Source organism: Eremomyces bilateralis, assembly GCF_010015585.1.
Source record: "Eremomyces bilateralis CBS 781.70 unplaced genomic scaffold P152scaffold_17, whole genome shotgun sequence".
In the NCBI taxonomy this organism is placed as follows: domain Eukaryota; kingdom Fungi; phylum Ascomycota; class Dothideomycetes; order Eremomycetales; family Eremomycetaceae; genus Eremomyces; species Eremomyces bilateralis.
The window spans coordinates 48223-73541 of NW_022985083.1; the positions used below are offsets into that span (position 1 = coordinate 48223).

Consider the following 25319-nt stretch of genomic DNA (forward strand, 5'->3'; position numbering starts at 1 on the left):
GTCGATAATCACCCTTTCTTCCATATTTGAGAGCTTTTTCGAATTCGGGACACAATCGCTTCGTGCAGTCATTCCGTTGCGGCGGTCACGTAAGGTACTCCACGGGACGTTGTAAGCTTTTGCAGCTTCTCGAATTGATTGAACTTGGTCTTGTTCGATAGTCTGGATGGCTAGGTTCATTCTAGCTTCATTTGAAGGTAATTAAGGGCTCTGTTGTTGAGACATTGCGAAAAAATCGTGATGATCGCTGTTACGGAGATGAAGTGGGCGACTCGGTGGTTTGGGCGACTCGCTGGTGGATTACGTTAGTTAATTACAGCCGTAGTTACTGAGTACCGTGTGACAATCAAACAAAAATAAACCCTAGATTTTGCCCAAAGCTACTTCAGTGCTCCGTAGTCCGTAGATAATCCGATTAGCCTCGCTTGATCGATGAGACTTATCTTGATTTATTTCTTTCACGTGGCAATTAAGTAATCTAGAACCCTAGCTGGGGCAACAGAGGGATGCGCAGGCGGTCCAGCAGCAGCACACGCAGAAACGAGCCTGTAGAGGAGAAAGTGCAATCGAGAGCATTCCGTATTATTGAGCTTAGTATTATTACCGCATTTGTCTATAAAGTTCACTGCAGCCAATCACACCGCCTCAAATCCCAACGAGACGTTCCTCCTCCGCGAATCAGAACCACCGTCGTTATCTCTAATTGTCATCTTGTCACGCAATCGCTAGAGATATATTCATCAGCCTTCTTCAATGCGCCCGTGGAGTCATCGTGACATATCGGAACTGGTTCAGCAAGGCATTGTCCATGTGTATCTTCTTGAAATAAACTGCATGTTCAACGAGGGCCGCTCCAGCGCGTCTGCAGTCAGATCAGAAGGGTGATCGTCCAAAGCAAACGGGAAAAGATCGGTATAAACAAACTTCCCGATGATTATTCCATGCTCCCCACCACATTCCTCCTAGACATTAAAACGAGAACGTCTCATCTAGCGGGCATCGCGCCCAAATTGCCAAGAGACACCAGTGCAGATATCTCCGGATCCAGCCCGTGGCTTGACCAGTGTGACGCGGAGAGAGACCTCCAGTCCTCTCGAACGACCAGCCGCAGGCATCGGTCACTATCCTGCGCCCGTTCGTGACCGGCAGCATTAGCTGAGAGATCCAACCACATCCCACGCCCGTCGTCCCGAATTCCCTGTGGTTGCGTCATACACCAACATGATAGGACAGACCTGTATATAAAGGAGGGCGGGCCCTGTCCAAGAACGCTGATGGTCGGACTACTTACTTGAATTGTTCACATCCAAGCCTAGTACTTGATTCGTGTAATCAACATATCTCACGCTCATATCCGTATTGTACGAAACGAAGATCAGAATGCCTGAACAACAACCTCCAATCGTCTCCACCGGCCGCGGCGGTATGTGATATCGACTGTCCAAAATCACCCCACTATTATGTGGAGGGGTACAGCCATCGCCGATACTGATCGCGCATATCTCTACAGGTTCTGGTAACATTGGTCGCGACCCAACCGTGTAAGTCCCTCTCCCGCTTCCCCAAACAATCAAATTTCCTCTAATATCTCATCTCAGCTACGCCGACGGCGGTATCGTTCGTGAAGGCCACCCCGGCGTGTCCGAGACGGGAGAATACTCCTCTGGCGTACGTGTTACCAGATAGGCAAAGTCGCGGAGCAGGCAGCTGACCTTGCCCAACAGCGAGGCGGCGCCGGCAACATCGTGCATTCCCCCAAGGTCGTCCCAGTCGGGAAGGCCGGCGAGGACTTCGTCCCTGAGATAGACACGATTCCCGCGGGACATCAGCCGGACTTCCATACTGGCGTATGCTTCCTTCTTTCACCACGCTCCATCCAACCGCCCCGCTTCTAGCTTGAGCAAGGCAGGTTGGATCGATTGGCGATGACTGTTACTGACTGAAATTCTCCAGCGCGGCGGAGATGGCAACGTCCATCGGGAGAAGTACGGTGGTCACTCGCATGCGCCTGGACAGGGGTTTGGTGATCGGGTGAAGGCAGTGCTGGGGTTGGATAAGCATAAGGAGAAGAAGGAGGAGAAGAAAGATGGGCCGGCTTCTTAGTCTATGGAGAGAGTATTTGGGTGCTTGGGATGATCGTCCGGCCAGCGATCGACTGGAGGATAGCGTGGGATTTTATGGTGATACCACGATCGATTGTTCGTTTTCGAATTGCGTTACTTAGCTGAGTTTCTTAGTATGAACTGAATCAACTGTTAACACTCCTCTGGACACTATTGTGTGGCATACCAACACTGGCTTGATGTGGCGTCGAGGCCCAGAACCTCCTCTCTGACTGACAAAGAATCGCACTATAACCCTGGTCTTCTTCCTCCAGCTACGCCGCTGGTGTCCCCTGGGCGGGTTTTCTAGTCTGTGTCGGAAGTTCCCTCGTCAATCCGATTGGAGAGGTTAGCGTTCGCTGTCGAGTAAGGTACGCTTCGAACTCACTAGTCCAATTGCTCTCATAGGTAAATTAGCAATAAGGAGGAAGATAGTCTCACTAAACATCTACAAGATCATGTGTCACCTCAAATAGCTCGTAAATTCTCAAAAGTCTTTGCGGTAGCCCTCTCGGTCATATCACGTCTGTTATATGGGGTAATTACTCGTGGTAGCAACAATGCTCCCGGGTACACACGTTCCACCAACGTCTGATCTGCGGAACTTGGTCATCCACGCCGGGTATTTGACTGCCTCGAGTATGGCATGGCACCAGACTCCAGAGCCGCATCCCCTTCACACACTCGAACGAGCGATGCTTCAGTGGCACTCATGACCTATTCGCCATTCAGCCGTCAGCTTAACATCATCAGCCCCACTGGTGCGATCGATTTGACCCTCAGACCGCCAAATCGATTCGATCTCCGGATTTTTCACGAAGAAATGTTCCGAATCGAGAGAATGTGACCGAAGAGTAAAGGAACTAGTGGGGGGCGATATGGTCCAAGTGCAAATCCAAGGGATCTACAGCTACACCGTGTACGCAGACTCGACGTTTCAATTTGTTGTCCAATTTAGACTCAAGTCCCCGGAGTTGAAATTGAAGATAGCAGCATTAGCCCGAGACATATATGGTGCCGTTGCCCTGAGCATACAGTGCCATGGACTTTCTGCAGAGTATAAAGCACAATTGCTGTGTCAATATGCAAGAGAATTACAAGCACATCCCTCCACTCTTCCCCAGCGGCTGCATCCTGGAATCCGATCATGTCCCAACCAGTTAGGTGATGTTGGGTCTGCTTCGGTCACAAGGATTCACATTGAGGTTAGAGGTCAAGGAGCCGCCCAAGGTTATTCTACAGGATGAAGATTTCGGGCAGTGCAATATGTTTTCCTTGGATGGATTTCTAGTCAATCCAAGAGCAAAATTCAATCATATCGAAAGAACATCTTCAGATCAGTAGAGACAATGGACGTCATCGTGAAGGTGGAAGCACGGCCGAGCGTTTTCGAAGTTGAGTACCCTTTTCACATTTTCAAAACGGGGTTTGGTTCTTAAATTGAAGTGAACAATGTTGGTCTATGAAGATAGCATTAATCCAAAATTTTACGTTTTCGGAATGCTCTGAGAGTGGATACCCCCGACTTTTCAAGAATCAGATCAGGCTGAACGAATTTTGACTTACACGAACGTCGCCCAGGCCCCCCCACTGGACTCTCCTCAACCCACCGCACCACAAGCCGAAACCTCCTCATCCCAACTCAATGCCATCTAATTTCCCTTCTTTGCAGCTCAGGAGGAGATGAGATCCCATGAACTGAGCCAGATTCAAGACCAATTGACGTCGAGAAAGGTCGATTCTTGTCTAAAAACTTCCATTTACGCTCGGAAGCCCAGGAAATTTGACCAGGTCCGCACTTCGGTCGGGATCTCGCCCTTGGTAAGGGGCAACTTCGCGCTCATGCAGCGAGCGAAGAGATGGGCAGTCTGTGACAGGGACATTAGTATGACGCACCGCAAACAAGAAAGGACGAACATACCTTCGGCTCCATAAACAGGGGCACTCCGAAATCCACCGCGTTCCTCCTCATCACATAATCCTCATCCACCAGGCTACTGGCCCTCCTCTTCGCCAGGTTAAACACCCCGCGGATGTCATACTTCGCAAACACCTCTCGCAGCGCCCGCTTATCTTCCTTAGGGAACTCAATCACCTCCACCTTCGCCGCATCCTTCGTGCTGGTGCGCAGGTGCTCCGCCACCGTCTCGTTCACCGCGTAGAACTTATATCCTAGCGGCTGCAGCAGGTCCGCGATCGCGGATAACTCTACCTTGTTGACGTCGCCGCCGAAGAGGATCCCCTCGCCCGGTTGCGGCACGCGGAAGTTCATCGTCGACTGCATCGACGCCCAGTACGCTTCGATCAGATCGGTCCCGAAACACGCCATCTCGCCGGTACTCGCCATCTCGACGCCGAGATACGGGTCCGCGCCGGCAAGTCGCGTCCACGAGAACTGCGGCACCTTCGTCGCCACGTAGTCGCGCTTCTCTCCCATCAGGTCGACGGGCTCAGGCACGTCGCGACCGACGAGCGCGCGGGCCGCCACATCAATGAAGTTGGTGCCGAGAACCTTCGAGACGAAGGGGAAGGAGCGGGAGGCGCGGAGGTTGCATTCGATGGCTTTGAGGGCTGGCTCGCCGCCGGACGGGTCTTCGGCTTTGATGATCTGCATGTTGAAGGGGCCGGTGATGCTCCAGGCCTCGGCAACCTTGGAGGCGATTTCGCGGACGCGGTCGATGGTGCGTTGGTCGAGGGATACGGGGGGCAGAACGAGGGTGGCGTCGCCGGAGTGGACGCCGGCGTTCTCGACGTGCTCGGAGACGGCGTGGACAAGGAGCTTGCCGTTGTGGGCGACGGCGTCGACGTCGATTTCTTGGGCGCCTTCGATGTACTGCGTGATGACGACGGGGTGGTCCGGGGAGACGTCGGAGGCAGCGACGAGCTTGTCTTCGAGCTCGGGTTCACTCCAGATGACGGTCATGGCGGCACCGGAGAGGACGTAGCTAGGGCGGACCAGGACGGGGTAGCCAACGGTATCGGCGAAACGCTTGGCTTCGGCGACAGAGGTGAGTTCTTTCCAGGCGGGCTGGTCCACGCCGATGGAGTCGAGGATCTGGGAGAACTTATGACGATCTTCGGCCTTGTCGATGTCTTTGGGATCGGTGCCGAGGACCTTCGCTTTGCCGGTGTCTTGAAGTTTCAAAGCGATGTTCTGGGCAAGCTGGCCTCCGACTGAGACGACAACACCGCTGGCGGTCTCAAGTTCATAGATGTCCATGACTCGCTCGTAGCTGAGCTCTTCGAAATACAGGCGGTCCGCAACGTCGAAGTCGGTGGAATAAGTTTCTGGGTTGTAGTTGATCATAACCGTCTTCTTGCCTTGCTTGTTCAATGACATAGTTGCGTTGACGGCGGACCAGTCGAACTCGACCGAGCTACCAATCCTGTAAACACCGCTACCCAAGACAATAACACCATGGTCATTGAATTCGACGTCATGAGTAGAAGCGTTGTAGGTCGTGTAGAGGTAGTTCGTGTCAGCCGGGAACTCAGCAGCCAGCGTATCAATCTTCTTGACGAATGGTCGGATACCAAAGCCCTTCCTTCGAGCGCGGACATCGTCTTCGGAGCTATTGACAGCCTTGGCGATCTGCTTGTCAGAGAAACCCATTTTCTTCGCCTTGAGAAGCAGTTCCTTCTTCAAACCGAACAGGCTGCCAATCTCCTCCATTTCCTTGGTGCAATTGACAATGTTCTCCAACTTGTACAGGAACCACTTATCGATCTTGCTCAAGTCATGGATCTTGTCGACAGAGTAGCCTTCGTGGAACATGGCCTGGCCAACCGCAAGCCATCGCCTGTCGGTCGGGTTCCGGAGCACGTCATCTAGGTCCTCGAACTTGTCGCCCTGGAATCCCAGGAACTGCGGGTCGACCTGTCGGCAAGCTTTCTGGAACGATTCCTCAAAGGTTCGGCCGATCGCCATGACCTCGCCGACGGATTTCATCGAGCTGCCAATGTCTCTGCGGACGTTCTGGAATTTGCTGAGATCCCATCGCGGCATCTTCGTGACGATGTAATCTAAGCTGGGCTCGAAGTTGGCCGTCGTGGTCTTAGTGACCGCGTTGGGGAGTTCGGGGAGTGTGTGGCCGAGGCCGATCTTTGCAGCCGTGTATGCCAGGGGATAACCGGTCGCTTTTGACGCGAGTGCCGACGAACGAGAGAGACGAGCGTTGACCTCGATGACCCGGTAGTCGAGACCGTCGGGCTGCAACGCGTATTGCACGTTGCATTCGCCGACGACTCCCAGATGGCGGACGATCTTAATCGCCGCCGAGCGAAGCATGTGGTATTCCTCATCACTGAACGTCTGGCTGGGCGAAACCACGATACTGTCTCCGGTGTGGACACCGAGCGGGTCGAAATTTTCCATATTGCAAACCGTGATGCAGTTATCGCTGGCGTCCCGCACGACCTCGTACTCTGCCTCTTTCCATCCTTTGAGAGACTTCTCAACTAGGATCTGCGGAGACAGCGTCAACGAGCGGGCAGCCAAATCTCTAAGTTCATCAGGATTCTCCGCGAAACCGGATCCCAAACCACCGAGAGCGTATGCAGCGCGAACAATGATCGGATACCCAACGCTTTCTGCCGCCTTGAGCGCCTCGTCCAGCGACTCGACGGCAATGGACTCCGCGGTGGGGATATCGATCTCCTTGAGCGCCTTCGTGAACAAGTCGCGATCCTCACTGGTCTCCAGCGTTTTGATGCTAGTGCCCAGGACCTTGACGCCAAACCGCTCAAAGATGCCCATCCGGTTCATCTGCACGCCCAGGTTCAGGGCGGTTTGGCCGCCGAAGCTGAGGAAGATGCCATCGGGTCGTTCTCGTTCGATCACCCATGTCACGTATTCGGGGGTTACAGGGAGGTAGTAGATCTCGTCGGCGAGGACGTGTGAGGTTTGGATGGTGGCGATGTTGGGGTTGATCAGGACCGATTTGACGCCTGCTTCTTTGAGGGCCTTGAGAGCTTGGGAACCTATAGGAATCGCATGTTAGCCACCGATTGCACATTAAAATACTCGTCGGCTCCACCAACTGCTTCATTGTCACGCGAAGGGGTAACGAATCCGCATTCTCACCTGAATAGTCAAACTCTCCAGCTTGTCCAATACTCAGCCCACCACTCCCAATCACCAACACCTTCTGCACATTCACCAGATTTCTTGCCCCATGGATCGCCCCACTATTCAAATATGCCTGCGCATTCGGCGCTTCCTGACTCTGCGCGGCTCTGCGGCCCACCGTCTTCGAGAACTGCCTGTATTGGCCGGTCCATTTCTGCGGCCGAGCCCTGAGAGCTGTTACTCGGCAGGTTGTGAACGCTCGAGGAGAGAGGGAAGGGATCCGCGCGGTGCGAGCGCATGGTCGGGCGGTCCCTCTGGAAAGCGCCTGAAGCGACGGCGCGAGCTTGTGCAGCTCGCGGGCGGAGATGGACGACATCTGGGCGGATGGGTGGATGCCTGTATGTCGGACTCAATTGAGCCGGGTCTCCGTTGCTCGTCTTCACGAGAGCGTCTTGACAGAACAAGGGACGAATGTGGGTGAAGAGGAGGAGTCAAAGGAAACTCGGTCCTATGACGTGGGAATTTTTTTGTCGAGATGCCTCTATGCGAGCGAGGGATTGAGGCTCCCAACTAGTGGTATCAGACGCAAGGACCCCGGAAAAAAACCCTTCCAGCGAGCTTGCCACTGATAAGAGAGCAGTAGCTCCAACTGAAGTCAACAGCAGATGGTTGACGGGGGGAGTCGGAGGCGGGAAGAATTCTTTGATATCTTAATTGGCGAAATGCGGTGAGAATTGCACTAATCGCTCCGGTTTCGATTCCGATTCGGTGAATTGATAGAAGAGCTTCGAGTTGCTCTGTTGCACAGCTATGAATAGCCTTCCATGGCAATGATCTAATGAAGAGGAGGAGCCATTGTGACAATGTCTTCTGAACAGTATAGAATTGAGGAATTGAAGGAGGAGAAAGAAAATTGCCGCCCGGATATACGGTATTAGTAGGGGAGAAGTTGTATGACTGGGTGGGTGTGACTGGTTCAATTGTGGAGGGGGATTTTTTTTTTTGTCGATTCCGCACTGGCGCCGATTTATTTTGGGGCCCAAGATCGGGGTCGATGAGACCCTTGCAGTATGAATATCCTGAAAGATATTGATTCGACGACTATAAAATTATTTAGAAAGCACAATTGATCCTATGGGACGTTTTGGTGAAGACTGTTGCTATCGTTGATGATCAGATGGGGCGCATTGCTGTCAGGATCGGTGGTTGGGACAATACCGATACCGGTGGCATGGCCAAGGTATTCCTTCATATCGTACAGTGCTATGTTCAATCATACTATATACTGGTATCGTGTATATAACATCAACACGCGCTTCAGAATGCTCTTCGCACGCTCTTCGCACGCTCTTCATGCACACAACCCACGTGAATCTCCCCTCTTCTACGCCCAGATCCTCTATGCAAACACCAAACCACCCCCTCGATACTCCAACCCTCTCTCTTCCCTCACCACCCGCTAAAACGCCATACTCTTCTTCTTCCCCAACCCAAACCGACTCTTCTTCTCCTTCTCCTTCTCCTTCTCCTTCTCCGGCTTTTTCAGCCCCCCATTGCCTAAATCCGTCGCCCGCCTCGCTAGCGCGTCCAACGTATAGCTCTGGCTCCTTGCATGCCGCAGCGGCGCCACTGGAGACTTCAGTGGCGGTGGAGGCGGGAGGGGAGGTAGGTCTTTCGTCGGCGGCTGCGAGCGCACATGATCCAGCGACGGTTCCTGGTGAGATAATCTCCCTGGATCAGTGTGCACGGGGGAGAGCGGGGGCATGGGAGGCTGAGTGTGCGAGGTGGATGTTGTCGACGAAGGGCCGGTCGAGGAGGAGGGCGCATCGTGCTGGTTTTTCTCCTTCTCCTTCTCCTTCTCCTTCCCGCCCCAGAACTTCGGTTTATGCCTCAGACTCATGCTCATGCTCGTCTGCCGAAACCGATGTAGTCCCCCACTCTTCACCCCACCCTTCCCATCCTGTGCCGTTACCCCTGCCCCTGCGACCATCTGCCCATCCCCAACCGCACGCGAAATATCTCCATTCATCGCCTTCGCCACCACCTCCCCCCGCTCCTCCACCGTCGCCAACTTCCGTCTATCATCATCCTCCTTCTTACTCATCTTGCTGATCTTCAACGCTTTCTGAAACTCCTCCTCCTGGATCCGTCGCCGCTCTACCACGTCGTTTGCCACGTCCTTCCGCCGCTGCTTCTCCGCCAGATACGCCTCGCGCTCCGCGTCTCGCCGGTCCTTCTCGCGCGCCTTCTCTTCCGACTTCTCACGCTTCGCGTCTTCTTTGCGCACACGCTCGAAGTCTTTGGAGCGGCGGATGTCGTCTTTGCTAGGTTTGGGTTTGGTGGAAAGGGTGTGGAGGGATTTTTTGGAGCGGAGAGGGGAGAGAAGATGGTTGCTGTGGGGGGTGTGGCTGCTGGAGTCGCGAGGAGTGGTCGTGGTGGCGGGGGAGGTGGGGGTGGGTGAGAGAGGGGCGCCGGGGATGTGGGCGGTGGAGGGGACAGTAGCGGCGTGAGCGAGTGGGTTGAGGGGACTTTCGATGTCTTCGGGAAGTGGTGTGGCAGGTGTATGCGATAGCGGTACTCCGTGGGGGTGTGTCGAGCCATTAGGCATGTTTTTCGGCGGAGCGGACGATTCCGCTGCAGTGGCGGCAGGCGGCGTGCCTTGCGCTTCCTGTTCCCGTTGCACGGCTTCGAGGGTCGTCTCTTGATAGAACAGCACGTATGCGCAGGCGAGTTGTCCTTCACCTCCAAAGAAGTTCGTCACGTACGATTGGTCTACAGGCTCAACGAGCTCGTCGTCGAACAGTAGCCAACCCCTGTCTTGAGTCTTGATGATCGAGACGTAGTGCCCGTGATACGGTCCGCCACCAAGATGCACCACCACAGCGTACAGCTCATATAACCGATCCGGATCTTCGGCGTCGTCCGTCGTATTAAATAGGCGAAGGTGGTACGGGTATACGACTCGATGAAACAGTTTCTGCAGCCGTTGCAGATCTTCCGTGTACTTAAACCGCTTCAGATGGAGCGCGAGAATCCTCGGAAGTCGCTTGACTTTCATTCGCTTCTCTGCCTCCTGGAGCCCCCCGCAGTTGTCGCAATGGAATTTATTCCGCTCACAGAGCATTTCCTCTTCGGAGAATTTGCGAAGACAGGAGGTGACGGAGGAATGCTGTTCGAGGTCGACGGAAAGATCGAGGAACGCTTCGTCGCGCTGGGAGAGGTTTTCGCAGGTGAGGCAGCGCGTTTCGGATGTGAGGAGCCCTTCGAATAGATCGTGGACCCAGCCGGTCCCGTTGATCGAGTTTTGATTCGAGTTGACGACCGTCGGCGTTTTCAATTCCGGTGCCGTCATATCATTCGCCAGGGCCTTCTGTACCGTCGCCGCCATCTGCTTTGAAAATTGCTCCACGTTCTCCACCACCTCGTTCAACAACAGGTTCAAAAACTCATGCGCATCCTGGTGCATCGGTGTCCGAAACATCTCGTTCTCCCTCCGTAACACCTCCAAGAACTTCTGCGGACTAACGACGCCCATCCTCGACGGATGGGCAATGATCGCCTCGAAGATATCTTTCAGGCAAGAAAACAACGACTCATTCATCCCGTAGGCCTTCGAGTTTTCGTAGTCCATCGCGACAATCGGACCCTTGTCCATCAAGAGCTTTTTCTTGTATTCCGATGAGTCCTTGTTCTCCTCCTTCGGCTGCCCCCCTGGCCCGGTTGCCGTTGTGGTCGCTGGCTTCGCTCGCGGCGGCCCGACAGTGTTGGTGACAGGCGGATTGCCTTTTAATGGAGGGGGAGGTCCGCCATTGCTTGCGCCGGTATCGCTGTCGATTTGAGGGAGGCCGGAAGAAGCGCGGTTGAGGGAGTCGGCGGGGATGCGTTTAGGGAAATTTATGACATGTTCTCGGAACGCGTGAGAGTAGTATAGACACTGCACTATTGAGTTACAATAACTGCGAATCGGTTAGTCGAGCCATGTATATCGAAACTTCCATCGGAATTCTAGAACGGAACCGTACCATGTGCTTCCAAACTATGTGCAAACCACCGTTAGCATCGCAACATTTCCTGGAGATATATCCCAGCCGACTTACATTCTCAAACCCAAAGAATTTATCGCTCCCATCCGTTCGCAGCGGGCCTGCATCCACCAAGAGTTTCTCCAGCGGCGTCGGCGGGGGCACGTTCAGGTCCTTCTTCGCCTTCTCCTGCGCCGCCAGCGACGGAGAGGCGGGATTCTGGTAGCACAGAATGGGTCAGTTCCTGCGCCATGTGTTTGATTTCCAGGGGTTTCCTGGCGCCAACACTCACTGCGCTGCCTTTCAATCGTCCGAAGAAGGACGACATGGTCGTGTGGGCGAGAGGCGAGTCGCCTCGGCCGTTTGGGTTGAGGCTCAAGAGCTACAGGGTGCCGGTATGCTTGCGCTCGAGGTGGACGGGTCGGGTATCATGGGGAGGGAAATGCGAGCGCGCAAGGCCGGATCAGGAGAATTGGAAAACGCAATGACGAAAGGAAGGGAAGGAGAAGTGTAACTCCGGGGCGTTGAAAGGAACTGTACAATGCGGACTGTCGTCAGAGGGGTGAAGATGGAATAAAGACGGAATCCTAACGAGGAGCAGCGTCTTTACCGAGAGCGACAGGGCAGGAGTGGGTGTAATAACGCTGGTTTGGTCTACGATTCAGGGTTCAATACGGTAATAATTAATGACGGGCTGACTTAATTGGACCCTTCCGCGAATCCTATCGGTCAGTTTTAATTCAAAGAAGACACCATGAAGGTCGGAGAAAGGTAGGATAACTCCATGTGTCCGACCCCGAGACCTGTTCGGTGGTGAACAGGCGAAGTGTATCGGTAAGGTACAGTATTCCGTATTCCGTATCATCTCCGGATGGGGCGTGTGATTTAGCGCTATTCGCAATACGAGATGCGGACCGTCAGCCGAATGACGATATCTCAACCTCTCCTCGTGCACTCCTCGTGGGCGAAGGTTGTCGAGTGTGGACCAGTCGCATCCAATGTTCCAGGCGATTCCCACGACTACGACGGTACCGTTACTACGTCCCGTCCAGGCTAATTTCGGCGATATAGTGGCGAATAGGCTCATGGCATTCCAGGGGGAACCCGCATCGGAGAGCGGGATGCCGCATCCATCGCGGTTTAAAACCTGCAGACTTGCTTATCCAACCGGTTCACCCGGGCAGGTGGTATCGCAGTGGACACAGTCCAACGCGAGAGGGGCTGAGGGAGGGGGGGGGCAATACGGACGGCTTGTATGCACTACCTACTATGTAAGTCCGGGACTGCTGCCTGCACGATGGAGCCATGCATGTCACATAACTGGTGGCATGTTTGATGGATGGGGGGGAGCCAATCCCGTTGAATGGTTGCGGACTCCGGAGGAGATGGTGGGTGGAGGTTCCTTGTTAGTCCTTGGTGGGCGATGGATTGTCCAGTCGTGGGAGAGGAGGCTAAAATCCCGCATGCTGCTATCGTGACGGTGACATGGAGCGGACGAGGGGTACTTGCCTATCACCAAGCAATCTTGCCGAGGATGAACCAAGGTTTCTGGCGTATAGGCACCTTCTATCATCCTTCGATAACCGTTCGGTCGGCCTTCGATTGCCAGCCAGGGCTATCTTGGTACAGATTCGCTTGGATACCCAGAAAATCCCCGTCTGGAGGTCTAGAAGAGCCAGCGCTCTGGTATTTGGGGACACGACCTTTTATCCGGGTCCTAGCCACGTGCAATATCGTTTGTCATCCGGATAAAGATCCTTGGGGGTTCCACAGGATATAGAGAACAGGTATTTGGGGAAAGGACATGGTTGGTCGAGCAGTAGTATTCACCACAGGCATATAAGTACTTATTAAGTGTCTATACAGAATGACAGGTGGGACACAAGGCGACACGATGAAGCAGGTACTGTCGAACTGATATATCCATTCCATTTTGTTCAGATCCGCCGCGTCTAGTGCATTGTTTTAAGCAAATATCCTTTTCATTCTCCGATCCTCTATTTCCTCTTCTATCTCAATCTCACCTATGTCCCTTCTCATCCACCCTCAAAGTTGATCTATCAACGGATCCAATGGTGGCCCACTACACGCCGGCGCCTCAGTGGTAACCGTCAGCGCAACCGAGCACCCTGAAGTCAACGACGTGCTCGTCGTCGCACACAAGCTCCCACTGCACGACACCCAGTAGTTCGTGCTCATCACTTCCCTCGTGCAACTAGCCGTCGCTGTCGTGGGCGTCGCCGAGCAGCCCTTCGTCTCTATCGAGCTGTATGTTGAGCACGTGGGCGAGGATCCGGACGTCGCGCACGTCACGAAGAACTGAGTGGCCGTCGCGGTCTCCGTGCATGACGAGGACGTCGACCGGCTTCGGTCGTTGCTCGTGGGGTTTTGCGTCGGTTTGTGCCTGGGTTCTTGAGATCATTGTTATGGCCAGGGGGCTTGCCTCCATGTGAACCCGGCCCGGTTGTTTCCCCCCCATCTTCGGACCCGTCGGGAAATTGAATGGGCAAAACAACCAACATTCCCCACCACCGCCTTTGCCTTTGCCTTTGCCTTTGCCTTTGCCGCCTTTACCGCGGTGGTCATCGTCATTGTCATCGTCGTCATCGTCGTCATCACCTCCGCCGCGGTAGCCACCTCCACTGTTGTCGTCATCGTCATCGCTGCCATCTCTACCATCGTTATCGTCCCCATTTCGCGGCGGATCTTCTCTTCCACCCGGTGGTGGAGGGGGGAACGGCATATCAATCGGCGGGATGTTAATATCGATATCAATCGATGAGCACGGGATGAAGGAGAACACCTCACAGGGTTTCATCCCACAGAGCAGGCCTTTGCAGGTGATCCTGGGGGATCCGATGCCGATATCCAAGGCCGGGGGAAGTTCATGCCCCCAGGAAGGGAAGTGACTTCTCCGTCCTTCCCGCCGTCTTCGCTGTTTTCGCCTCCGAGCCACCAGACGGTGCCCTCGTATTCCGACTTCCACCAGTCCGGAGGTGAGAGTGACTTCTCCGGTACGTCGATTTGTGTCGGGTGTGGGTGTAGAGGGACGATACGAGTCTCCTTGGGCATGTAGAAGCTTGGCCCAAGGTCCCCTCCGGTTGGCATCGGAATTCCTGAGACATCGGATGGCGGGTTGGTGTACTTGAATGGCTTAAAGGTACCCATGCCCGACCCAAGCGAAATATTGACCGGGGGAGGCTGTATGCTCATCAGTGGTTTGTAGCCCGAGACTGTCCCCGAGCTAGGGATCGGGATAGGCCAGAAGTTGATCTAGTCCGTAGTGAATGGCGGGATGGTGATGACAGTGGAGAATGGGACAGTGGTGCCTCCGGAAACCACCTCTCCCACCTGCGACGTGGCCATCGGCTTGCCCTCAAAAAGAGTGGCCCAGATGGCGGTCGTCTCGGATGTTGAACCGCCCGTGACGGAAAGGAGGACCGTGGAGTATTCCGGCAGTGTGATCGTCGTCGGCGATGGTAGTGGGAAGGGAGGGAGATAGATCGTGCACGGCGGCTCGTACTGGAGGTCCGAATTCAGCTGTGCGTAGATAATCGGAGGAGGATAGTAGTCGCCCGTTCCTCCCATTCCGCTTCCTGTGAAACCACCTTCTTGAACACCCTGGCCACCCTGGCCACCCTGGCCACCCTGGCTACCTTGACCACCTGGAGCACCCTGGCTACCTTGACCACCTTGACCACCCTGACCACTTTGGCCACCGTCCTGGCCACCTTGACCACCGTCTTGACCACCTTGACCACTGTATTAACCGCCTTGGCCACCATCTTAACGACCTTGTCCGCCTTCTCCACCGTTTCCTCCATGAAGGTAGTCTGCTTATTCGTTCCAGCATATACACCGGGGCCCATGTCATACTCCAGGCTCCATATGACGGTGCCACCCAGACAACGGTTATTCGCAAACATCGTCTTCTCAGCCAGCGTGATCTGGCCATCGTACCCCATCCATTGATCGGAGTTGTACGTGAGAATCTGAACCTTTGCATCGTCTGATGGGTTGCATTAAGCCCATGCTTTGCACGAAGCAGCGTGCGGATCTCGTGGTTCGACAGGACGCCGGGCTCGTTGGTGCATGAATCGGGGATGGAGGCGGACGGGCCGGAGAATTCGCAGGTGCCCAGGTCTCCACAGGTCTGGTCCCTGATCGTGTAGCCTCGTCCGTACCAGGCGACTCCCAGATTGAATTTGGAAAACTTGAGGCCGGCTTGGAAGTACACCTCCAAGACTTTCTCGATATCTCGAGCATCCGTGTGCGCGTGCATCGAGGTTCCCCAACCATTAAAGGCATCCCAGTGCCCGTGAAGATCCCAAGTGCCGAGATTGAACCAGTTGACGTACGGCTCCATGCCTTTGAGGTCGTACTGCATGGAGTATCCAGGTTCGCCGGGGATAAGGACGCTGATTCCGTAATTCCTGTTGCTACTCTTCATGTGTTCGCGGAATTCTTTCAGCAATGTGACGAAATTATCCTTGTCGCCCTGTCGTCCACCACGCTCTTTGATTCCGGGATATGCCCAGGCCCGTTCGATGCCTTGAAAGCCATATTTGTCCATGAACCAGATGGCTGAATCGATGAATTTGCGGCGGTTGTCTGCGCTCGCGGCCATGTCTGACCAGGTCCACTTGGTGCGAACTTCACAGCTGAACTGCCATCCTCCAACAGCAATCCAAGTCTCAGTCCACGGGCTCCGGTGTCCCACGAATGTCCCGTACATGGTTGGATCGGAAGGATGGGTAGGGGCCATTTGAAATGTCTCCGGATCGATCGAGGCATATGCATAGAGCAAATGGGTAAGGCCACGGGTGTTGATATATTGCGGCCAGATTTGGTTACACTTTCGATGCCGCACGTTCCTGTTTCCAATTGTCAATTAAATCTCCAGAATCGCAGTGTGATTATGAAAACTTACGCTCCCTAATAATATCCAATGGTTCGGCCATTTTTCGCTGATCCGCTGTCTGGACCACATTCAGGCAATCCAGCAGCTTCGGTGTCTCCAAACTTCCTCTGAGTAGGTGTCTCTTGTCCGGCTTGGTTGGCCTTGGTGCAATGTAGCTCGGAAGATCCACACTAGCCGAAGAAAGAATAGCAAAGGTTGTTGGGACATGAGACCTTGGAGTCGACTGAATTGACGCCGCATTAAGCTTTTGCATCAGAGTTGGACAGGCAGGGCTCCGGCTCATCAGGATTGCAATGCTCTTTTTGGAACCCGCAGAGGCCTTTGGAGTTACAGCAAGATCCATCAACGCATGGGATCTCCGCGCTACAGTATCTTTCTCGCTCCACTTTCTCAGTGTGCTTGTCCATGTAGGTCCCATTGCGGCCAGACTGGGCTAGGATGTAGCCAGTCGAGAAGTCTATGACAGGAATGTACTTGGCACGGTTCATAGCTCGAAAGGAATCATACACGTTGGATGTGGACATAGAAGAAAGAACATTGATCCTGCTTGTACCATCGCTTTCGTCTTGGACGGCATCCTAAATAACTGTTAGCAGTGTTAAAGGACTTGAGAGAGTAAGCTCACCTTGGGGAGGGCGTAGGCTGCGATAAGCAGCTACTCTAGAAAGACACAGACAACTCTCGCCATGGTCGATGAGCCCAGTTCCGTTCTGGTGACTGGCAGATCCCGGTTCAGATACGAGAGGTTGGTGATGGCAGCGAGTGTGGCACACTCGATGTTGAACGGCAACGATAGGAGATGTACTGGAAGAACTATAAAAGGCGGGAACCTTGGATTGGGAAAAACAGATCCCGCAGGTGTTAGACGCCAAATGAACGTATTCAGAGGGAGAACCTGGAGTGTGAACAGAATGTGTTGTTGTAAAATAAAGAGGAAGGTTGGAGGAGAAATTATCGACTTTATAAGAAGACAGCAGATAGCAATGATGAAACTCCGTTGATGCAGAGAACTGCATATAGACAACACCCACCTTTCGTAGCCTCGCATGACAGGAATTACAGAAAACCTCATAATTTCGTTTGCTTTGCGGGCGAGGTCCATGCTGGTGAATGAAGATAGTCATGTTGATTGAGACTGAAGGACTGGAGAGCTGATAGTCGAGAGCCGCACTGGTCGGCCATGGTAAGAATCGTACTATAGAGACGGAAACCACAGTGCGTAAGGTATGGATTCCAACCCCTTCACACCAGCGTTTTGCCCCCATTGCCTTGGAAATAACTCTTTCTGGCTGACATCAAGTCCGATCCGCGTATTGACTTATATTGACTTGGATTCAACCAAGGGCGTTTGACAACAGCCCTCAGCATAGTAAGATAAGCCGCCTTACCCTTAATACTTGAATAATTTCATAATTCCAATACCAACCCGAAGCCCTCGCCGTTATTGATCCCAGTCTCATTGGGCGCATTCTATAGGTTTTTTTCCTTAACTCCGATATATACACCCCATTCAAACATTAACCGAACCAACCCTATCATTCTCACCAACTCATCTCCCTCTCCGACGACGGACTTTAAGCAATCTACCCCGACGCCCCACCATTCCCACTCCCCTTGTCCCCACCCTCATTCCCCCCTAGCGAGCTCCTCCTTAAACTACTCCGCCTCCGCCTCCCACTGACAACCCCCGGAAACATCCTCGGCTCACTCCCATCCAGCACCGGGCCCGGCGGAGTGACGTACTCCGGGCTCGGAAACGGCACCGAGCCCGTCCCAGCGCCCGCCTGCCCTGCGCTCGCCGCGACTTCGGAGCTGCTGGCCGCAGAGCTATCAGGGCCTTCGCGGTCGCGAAAGATTTGGGAGGACGTGCGGAAGGGGAGGTTGGTCGATGGGCTTGATGTGTCTTGGTTGAGGTTTGGTTGGAGGTTGGATGGGTCGGGGGTGAGGGCGCTCGGTGATTGAGGGTGGGTGTCACCGGGGACGGCGGTTGATGCGGAGGGGGTTTTCTCCGAGTAGCCGGTTGGGAAGCGCGGGGGGAGCATGGCGGACGGCAGGACGGAGAGGTGGACGGAGGATACGGCCTCGCTCTGATTGGGGTTCGTCGAGGAGGGCTGCGTACGCATGGAAGCGGAGGGGGAGCCGGATGGTTGCGTTGGGTAGTTGTTTGGAGCTTGGGGAACGGAAACAAGAGGGGTGGCAGGAACGGTGGTGTAGCGCTCGATCCTAGGAGAATATCGTTAGTAGAGAAGGCGGGGAGAGCGGACAGGAAACTTACATTGCTAGTTCTTGTCTCAAGGTCTCGTCCCGGAACGCTTCCCGGATATCGGGGACGTTGACCTTGGCCATGTCATTTCCAGTTACACCAGGGAGGTGGTAGTTCTGTCCGATCCATCGTTGCTTGATGGTATGTTCAAAGCCACTTTGAACAACAGAATGTTTCGCAAGCTCAGACATATCCACAGCGCTGAGCTTGTAGATCTGTGCTGCGACCGCATACTCTTCGATTAGCGGTTCCTTGGTGAAAGCGAATTGCAGAGGATCGTCAGTCGATAGTGAGACATTCAGTCCTCGCCGGAAGTATTGCAGGAATGGATTCCGTTCATACGCCAGGAAGAGCGCGTTATTGCTGAGTGGCGACATGGCAATGCCGATTTGCTCGAGGTAGAAGATGTACTGCAACAGTGGTACTTTGCGAAGAAGTAGACCATGACTGATGCTGTGGCAACAGATCAAGGCGACGGCAAGATGATCCGTGTCGCCTGCTTCTCCGCAATGCGGGCGCAGGACAAATGTATTGAAACCTCGTTGCTTTCGCCAGACGTTGACGGAAGCGATGTTCGAGAAGAGGTGGTACATCCAATAGCTATATGGGGGGTTCTGCTTTGTGTTCCATTCCTTTGGAAGGGGGAATTTGCGGTACAGACGTCTCTCGGCCTTGCTCTCGTCGTCCACGCTGTCAAACCCAATCACTCGCTGAAGGAAGACGTGGAGATTCGGGTGACTGCTGGGATCCTTTGTCACCTCGAACAACGGTTGGAAGATATTGATCACGATCTGCTCGAAATTGTCCACCAGGCCTGTAGACTTGTACACGTCATACAGTCGCGGGATTTGGACGAGCCATCGGACGTTGGGTGAGAAGAGCTTATTATCGACCACCCAAGCTGCCAATTTGTCCCACTCGTCTAGTGTGCGTCCGTAGATGGAGATGCGCCATTCAACCATTTGGTACTTGCTTGCTTCAAGGTCGGAGATGACTTCTTTCGTGATCTCAGCGAGATAGCGGCCTTTGATATCGTTGTCGGTTTTCAGGAATATAGTTCGGAGTCGTGACTCGCCGATTGGATTGTACTTTAAGTTAAATTTGTCGAACCGGTGGAAGCTGTCAGTATGAGCCTGGTGTGGTTGTTAGCGCCATCAATAATAACGGGTAGGTCATCACTCACATGCATATCAAGCGTATCGATGCTAAGATCGTATGCTGAAAGATTGATGCTGTCGAATACCTCCTGCAAAGTCAAGACCTTTCCGTCCCTGTACAACACTTTCTCGTCTGGACATTTCTTGATCTTGCTCTTTATGAACCGCAGCAGATGCTTTTGGTTCATACAGGCCGAATGGTGAACGTGGGTGTCGACCTTTCGGACGTTGTAGAAATCTCGATGTGGAACTTTTTTGCTGTCGGCCATCTCCTGATACTCGTTCAGCAGATAGTACAGGTTGAACTTGCCCTCCAGATACTGCAATCGTCGGAATGCAAAGCTCTTGCTCGGGCCATCCGACGAGTGGTTTAGGATCATGTCGAGGTCCATGTAGTACTCTCGAATCGTAGGGATATGGACAATAGGCGTGCCATGCTCAGCTGATTGGTGATTCTCGTACACTTGGAAGACGCTACTTTCGTCCACTTTGAAAGTCATTTCCGATGCATCCGGCAGCGGATACATATCATTGATGTCAAAGTCCTCGCCGATATCCTGTCCCGGCTTCCGCGGTTTCTTTATCGGAGTCCCCGGCATGCTTTTCTCGTTGAGGCCGGTGCTGCTTGGCACGCTGCTCATTCCATTGCTCTTATGCTGGTCCCATGTTGGTTCGGGAGGTGGAGGGTAGATCAACCAACTAGGATCATCCTTTGGATTGTCCCCTGCTCCTTGCAGGGAGAGTCGCATATACTTGTGTCGAATGTCGATGATCTGCTGGATGTTCGTGTAGATGTTGTTCAGCTCGGCGGTTACATGGTCGTCGCTTGTTGCGAATCCACCCCCTCCCGAACCAATTCCCACGCCCGCTCCTGCACCGTGGATCCCCTCGGATGCCAGAATTGGGGGTTTCTCTTCATGGGGTAGGCCTTGGTGCAGCCTGTGTTCGCGAGCGGCAGCGTCGGCCAGGAGGTACGGATCATCCTCTTTCTTGCCTCGGAATGGACCAGTAACTGGTGTCTGGGATACAATGCTCGGCCTTGCTTGGGTCTCGTTCAGTTGCGGACCTAGTCTCATACCCGCTGCTTGTCCATGATTGGGCAGGCTGACGTTGCTTCTTCTTGACTTGATGCTGTCCGCGCCGCCAAAACGTCCATCACCAGCAAATGTCTTCGCTCGCAGGATAGGACTAATTGCCTCCATCGATGAATTATCCCCTCGGCCACTTTGACTGTCTTGCTGTAATCGCTGGTAGATTTGTTTTGCTTCCTGGTGGCTCATTTGCTTCTCCGAAGCGTAGTCGTAGAATGCAGTCTTTCTTTGGAGATCTCGCGGGAGCATACCCTCCTGCAGCTCGTCATTCAATGGGCCATTGGCATTGTCCGATTCGTCGGGAGACTGCTTCGTACTACCTTCGCCGTTGTCAGGTTCATTTCGATTGGAATGTGGGTTTGAGTCTTGGAACTCATCGGCTGGTTCGGCTGTATCGTAGAAGTCCTCGTCCTCGGACGAGTGATGCATCCCGGTTTCGAGAGACCCGACATATGTCTCGTCATCCATGGTGTGGCTGAAGTCTAAATACGTTCGATGGTCAGTTGAAGAGTTTAACGTGAAGTAGATGATGCAATGATTGGAAGAGGGAAGCTAGGGACTGCCGTACCAAGGGCCATGATTTCCCAACGGAGAGCTCCAGCTCACAAAAAGCATGCACGATAAGGAAATCACGGACTATTGCTCACTTCTCCGAAAGCACAATCAATCATTCAGCAAGAGGGCTTTCCGGTTGTGTTGCGTTGCGGTGTGACACTGTTCTTATCGAGATGCATGCAGACATCCAACACGTCAGCGCGAGTCAGTGTTATTCACGACACGAGACACGAGTCACGACGGTTAGTGACGGGATGGAATTTGCTGTGCCATTGGCTTTCACGTGCTTGGCTCAATCTTATTTGGACTTCATAGTTCATCGGCCTTCGCCTACGCTTCTCCATTTCTGTTGCTATTAAAATCGTGTCCATAATACCGAAGTCAGCAGTCATAATATTCCTACAAAGTTCGCCGAAGTCCGAATGTCCGTTCGTATGGAGTTAGCTGGCGACAGAGCCTGCTGCTCGGTCTGTCATACATGCACTATGAGATTGTGTTTCATGATGTTCAGTCCGTAACCCCTTTGCCGTGAGCATGATGGAAAATAGTTCTCCTCATGGGGCTTCCGCATAACTGGGGACGGCTTTATCGGTTCAGTTACACGTTCGAAGGGAATCCCTCTCAGTATATCCGTCCCTCCTTCGGACACCAAACTCAATCCGTCTCCTGGACCTGCGGGCAGGACACCCCGGGACTCAGCTCGAGTGCCAGAATTACCTGGCACAATTACTGAATATCCCCCAGTTCGAATTATTATCCTATTTTGGTGAGACCTTACCCGGACACGAGATATCCAGTTGAATGGGAGGCCTTTTCCCGTCATAGCTAGCATTCATGGTGCATTGAGGAATTTGTGCTATGCTAACCAAGGACGGAAGGTATGAATTGATGCCCTGTTCATTAATCAACGGGACTATGCTGAGCACAAATCGCAACTGCTTCTGTTGAGACATATCTACCCCCTTGCCAATTGGACTGTGACATAGATTAGTGAGGAAACCGAATCAATCGGTTCGGCGAAAGATCTGCCTCGATAGTTTCGGGGACCTTCGGCAAAAGTCAGATTCAGCGAGTGTAACATTGGATATCTCGGGCCATCTTGCGAGTACCCGAAACCCCTCAACACACCGCCCACCGGCCTGGAGTGCTCTCCGCCGTCAGTGGCTGATCTGATCCCAGAAGAGTCTCTAACAAGCATGATCCTGAAGCTGTGTGTCGGTCGCCATATTCCTAGCCGCGCGGGAGGCCTGGGTTTGGTGTCCGCTTACCCATCTCCGGCGGATCGGGTTGTCGATCTACGTGGTGCAAGCGTTCCTTGCGTTGTTCTACCCACCAAACTTTGGCGAGTATCGTTTGATCGGGGAATCATTGTGGATGAGGTTTTAAGTCTGAATCACCCAAGATCATTGCAGGTCGACGAAGAGACAATGATGACACTCCTGTGAGGACCAGGCATGAAGGAAAATCTAACTGAAGCCGAAGTTCATCTTCGATGGAGTGATCAAATGTGGAGATATTCTCATATTCAGGTTAAGGTAGGATCCTTGGCGGCTTGGCAATTTTTACTCCACCAACACGCGTCAGAACGCGCTTTTATCAATTATATCAATATCGCGCTTTTATCTAGCCCATAATCATTGCTCTTAGGCTTCAAACATTTGTTGAAATCTTTATTTTCTACTATCGTAACACTATATGTTTTAATACTATAGTTACAGAACTTGTTGAACTAAATCGCGTCAGGCTCGCGTCGTATCGCGTATTCCAAAGCACTATCTCGATCGATGAACAACGAATACGACTCTGGAGAAGAAGCTGCAGTCGAAACTCTGTTAGGAATGGCCCATACGCGCGATCAATCAAACCGCAATATCCCGCCATCAAGTCCTCGTCATAGTGAATCCGAATTGGAATCCGATATAGAAACGGATACACCATATTCTCGACGACGTAGACTCAGACGCAGGCAGATGCGAGTCGGCTTCGCGGATCCTCTACATCAAGACACACCAGATAACGTAGTGCAAGCAAGACTAGCACCAGCGGTTGGTCGTCGACCTATAAAAAAGGCAACAAAGTCGAATTCAAAAGGCAGCTCTACTAGTGATAACGGCAGAGCTGCTAGTTCGAAGACTACGAAATCCGCGAAGACCACAAAGAGGGCAGGGCCTACGAAGGCTAAGCCTGTAGCAGCAGCGAAGAAACGCAAGCAAACGAAAGCAGTCTCTTTTCCACCATCCACGCCGACTCCTGCCAGGGGGCGTACCTTTATCATTTCGGATAACGACGATAGTAGCGACGGCCAGGATGAGGTAGATTCTACTGATGGTGTTGTTGAGTTACCTCGCAAGCGTCTGAAACGAGGTTCTGGTTTAGCAAATGTCCAAGGGTTTGGTACCGGATCTCAACCTGGGATATCATCGCCTATTGCCAGCCCTGCTGCGAATTCAGCATCTCAATCAACCAATAAGATATACAATCTATTCGGCAAGACTATGAAGAACATCCTCACGCTCATTCCATACCTTGATGGGCTAGCACTTCCGAAGAAAATGACAGCAGCGAGCCTTGTGGATATCAATCGCGAGAAGATTCTGGAGGTTGCGCAATCTATCGCCAAATCACAAGCAATGAAGCGGTTTGAACCTCTCGTCTATCATCATGAGACGAAGGCTTCATTCTCTGCAGCAATGATTGATAGCCGAACGAAACCTGTGGTTGAGAACGACATTGATCTTAGTACTGATAACGACGCTAAAGAATTCCGCGCTGTTTTACACTATCAGTATCATGAACTCAACCTACAAAACCTCAAGATTACCATTGAAGTTAAATATGGCACAACTTTCGAGCCATTACCGACTCCAGTCCCTATTCCCAGGCAATCGACAACTGCTGCATCTTCTGGCAGTACCCTATCTTTGGCGCATCCTCTTACTCCGGCGGTACAAGCGATTACCACCGCCAATACAGATAAGAGTGCGCTTGTGACTCAGATTACCCAGCGATGGAAGTGCACGTTGGGTTCACATCGGTGTCCTGCAAGGTCATTATATTGCTGGCCGAACCCACAGGCAGAAAATCGCCATATGGAGATATCTGATCGCATTACTAAGAACTGGGCTGAACTAATCCGCATATCTCCTACTCTTCACAGTATCGAAACACCTCCTGCCCCTATCCAGCAACAGCTTTTTACGTGGGACCAACAGAAACAAGCACAAGAGGCCCGAAATACTTCCAAATCAAAGCGGTCTTCCACTGAGACTCTATCATCACAGCCAGGCTCTACCCAGAACTTCAACTTCGGCTTCCCATCTATGGGTATGACGCCCTGGGGTATGCCGCCTACCACACCTATGGCAACTCAATTTCCAGTACCTCCCAGTTCTCCAGTATCATCAGTCGACGGCTTCACGGTCCGGGAGTTTTGTAGGTGGATAGGTCAGGGCCGGCCTGAAGCGCAAAGGGAAGAGTTGATCAAGGCAGGCGAGGACCTTGATAATGAAGGTTATACCATAGGCGATGCGAATCTGGAGGCTCGCAGAAATCCTATCCGTCTTGCTGAGAGGCTGAATATCAAGGATGGTTATCTTAAGAGCATCGGGTCAAAGAAGCTATTCGAACGCTTTAAACGGTCGTTTATTAACCCTCCGGTCACTAGAGGGGGTGGCTAGTAAACCATCGTGCCTTTTAAACGGTCTCGGATTTATCTATAAATTAATACCATGAACATTATATCCTGACTTCAGCCACAGCGCTTGATGGTTTGTCCGGTCAGTAAAAGCAATACATGCTGCCTTTAGAAACTCTACAAACGCCGCCTCATAGCCTTCCCTAAACTCCGGAAGCAAATCATCATTCCGCTTCATCCAGCTTTTTAAGACATGGAACGAGGGCTCAATGGGATTTAAGTCTGGCGAGTATGGAGGCAAGTATTTAAGAAGAACACCCTTAGCGTCGCATAATTGGCGAATACCCTACTACTTTGTAAGTTTATATGATAGCCAGGCTAAGACAGAAGACCTACCGTAATGCGATGAGTACTGCAGTTATCCATAATCAGAATAGACCGCGGACCAGGGAATGGATTCATTTTCGGCAAAACGCATTCCTGAAGCCATTGTTTAAACATCTCTC

At 52.8% G+C, this 25319-nt stretch overlaps 8 protein-coding genes across 8 annotated transcripts; 2 read left to right on the forward strand and 6 right to left on the reverse strand.

Moving 5' to 3' along the window:
• The first annotated feature begins 1285 nt into the window (after positions 1-1285).
• Positions 1286-2216, forward strand: P152DRAFT_515719 (uncharacterized protein). Its single transcript, XM_033682912.1, has 5 exons — positions 1286-1423; positions 1511-1541; positions 1599-1668; positions 1725-1847; positions 1954-2216. The coding sequence occupies exons 1-5, from the start codon at positions 1381-1383 to the stop codon at positions 2101-2103; spliced, it is 417 nt and encodes a 138-aa protein (XP_033532170.1). The 5' UTR covers positions 1286-1380; the 3' UTR covers positions 2104-2216.
• A 1646-nt stretch (positions 2217-3862) lies between these two features.
• Positions 3863-7546, reverse strand: P152DRAFT_400716 (large subunit of carbamoyl-phosphate synthase; the record flags this gene model as incomplete). Its single annotated transcript, XM_033676585.1, has 3 exons — positions 3863-3970; positions 4024-7082; positions 7186-7546. The coding sequence occupies 3 exons, from the start codon at positions 7544-7546 to the stop codon at positions 3863-3865; spliced, it is 3528 nt and encodes a 1175-aa protein (XP_033532171.1).
• Positions 7547-8551: 1005 nt separating this feature from the next.
• On the reverse strand, positions 8552-11686 carry P152DRAFT_88695 (cysteine proteinase). The gene is made up of 4 exons (XM_033683314.1): positions 11485-11686; positions 11268-11411; positions 11193-11206; positions 8552-11126 (listed from the first exon to the last, which is right to left on the reverse strand). The coding sequence occupies exons 1-4, from the start codon at positions 11518-11520 to the stop codon at positions 8630-8632; spliced, it is 2691 nt and encodes an 896-aa protein (XP_033532172.1). The 5' UTR covers positions 11521-11686; the 3' UTR covers positions 8552-8629.
• Positions 11687-13407: 1721 nt separating this feature from the next.
• P152DRAFT_475383 (uncharacterized protein) lies at positions 13408-13935 on the reverse strand (the record flags this gene model as incomplete). Its single annotated transcript, XM_033681417.1, has 1 exon — positions 13408-13935. One exon carries the CDS (start codon positions 13933-13935, stop codon positions 13408-13410), a length of 528 nt encoding a protein of 175 aa, XP_033532173.1.
• An 847-nt stretch (positions 13936-14782) lies between these two features.
• On the reverse strand, positions 14783-16367 carry P152DRAFT_88735 (glycoside hydrolase). The gene is made up of 2 exons (XM_033683315.1): positions 16123-16367; positions 14783-16066 (listed from the first exon to the last, which is right to left on the reverse strand). Exon 2 carries the CDS (start codon positions 15955-15957, stop codon positions 14872-14874), a length of 1086 nt encoding a protein of 361 aa, XP_033532174.1. The 5' UTR covers positions 15958-16066; positions 16123-16367; the 3' UTR covers positions 14783-14871.
• P152DRAFT_88760 (uncharacterized protein) lies at positions 16314-17537 on the reverse strand. The gene is made up of 2 exons (XM_033683316.1): positions 16739-17537; positions 16314-16691 (listed from the first exon to the last, which is right to left on the reverse strand). Exons 1-2 carry the CDS (start codon positions 17376-17378, stop codon positions 16615-16617), a joined length of 717 nt encoding a protein of 238 aa, XP_033532175.1. The 5' UTR covers positions 17379-17537; the 3' UTR covers positions 16314-16614.
• A 159-nt stretch (positions 17538-17696) lies between these two features.
• P152DRAFT_439417 (AMP deaminase) lies at positions 17697-21371 on the reverse strand (the record flags this gene model as incomplete). Its single annotated transcript, XM_033677637.1, has 5 exons — positions 21193-21371; positions 19560-21106; positions 18389-19509; positions 17980-18336; positions 17697-17925 (listed from the first exon to the last, which is right to left on the reverse strand). The coding sequence occupies exons 1-5, from the start codon at positions 21200-21202 to the stop codon at positions 17697-17699; spliced, it is 3264 nt and encodes a 1087-aa protein (XP_033532176.1). The 5' UTR covers positions 21203-21371.
• A 1592-nt stretch (positions 21372-22963) lies between these two features.
• P152DRAFT_450923 (uncharacterized protein) lies at positions 22964-24282 on the forward strand (the record flags this gene model as incomplete). The annotated part of the gene is made up of 2 exons (XM_033678196.1): positions 22964-24158; positions 24254-24282. The coding sequence occupies 2 exons, from the start codon at positions 22964-22966 to the stop codon at positions 24280-24282; spliced, it is 1224 nt and encodes a 407-aa protein (XP_033532177.1).
• Positions 24283-25319: the final 1037 nt, after the last annotated feature.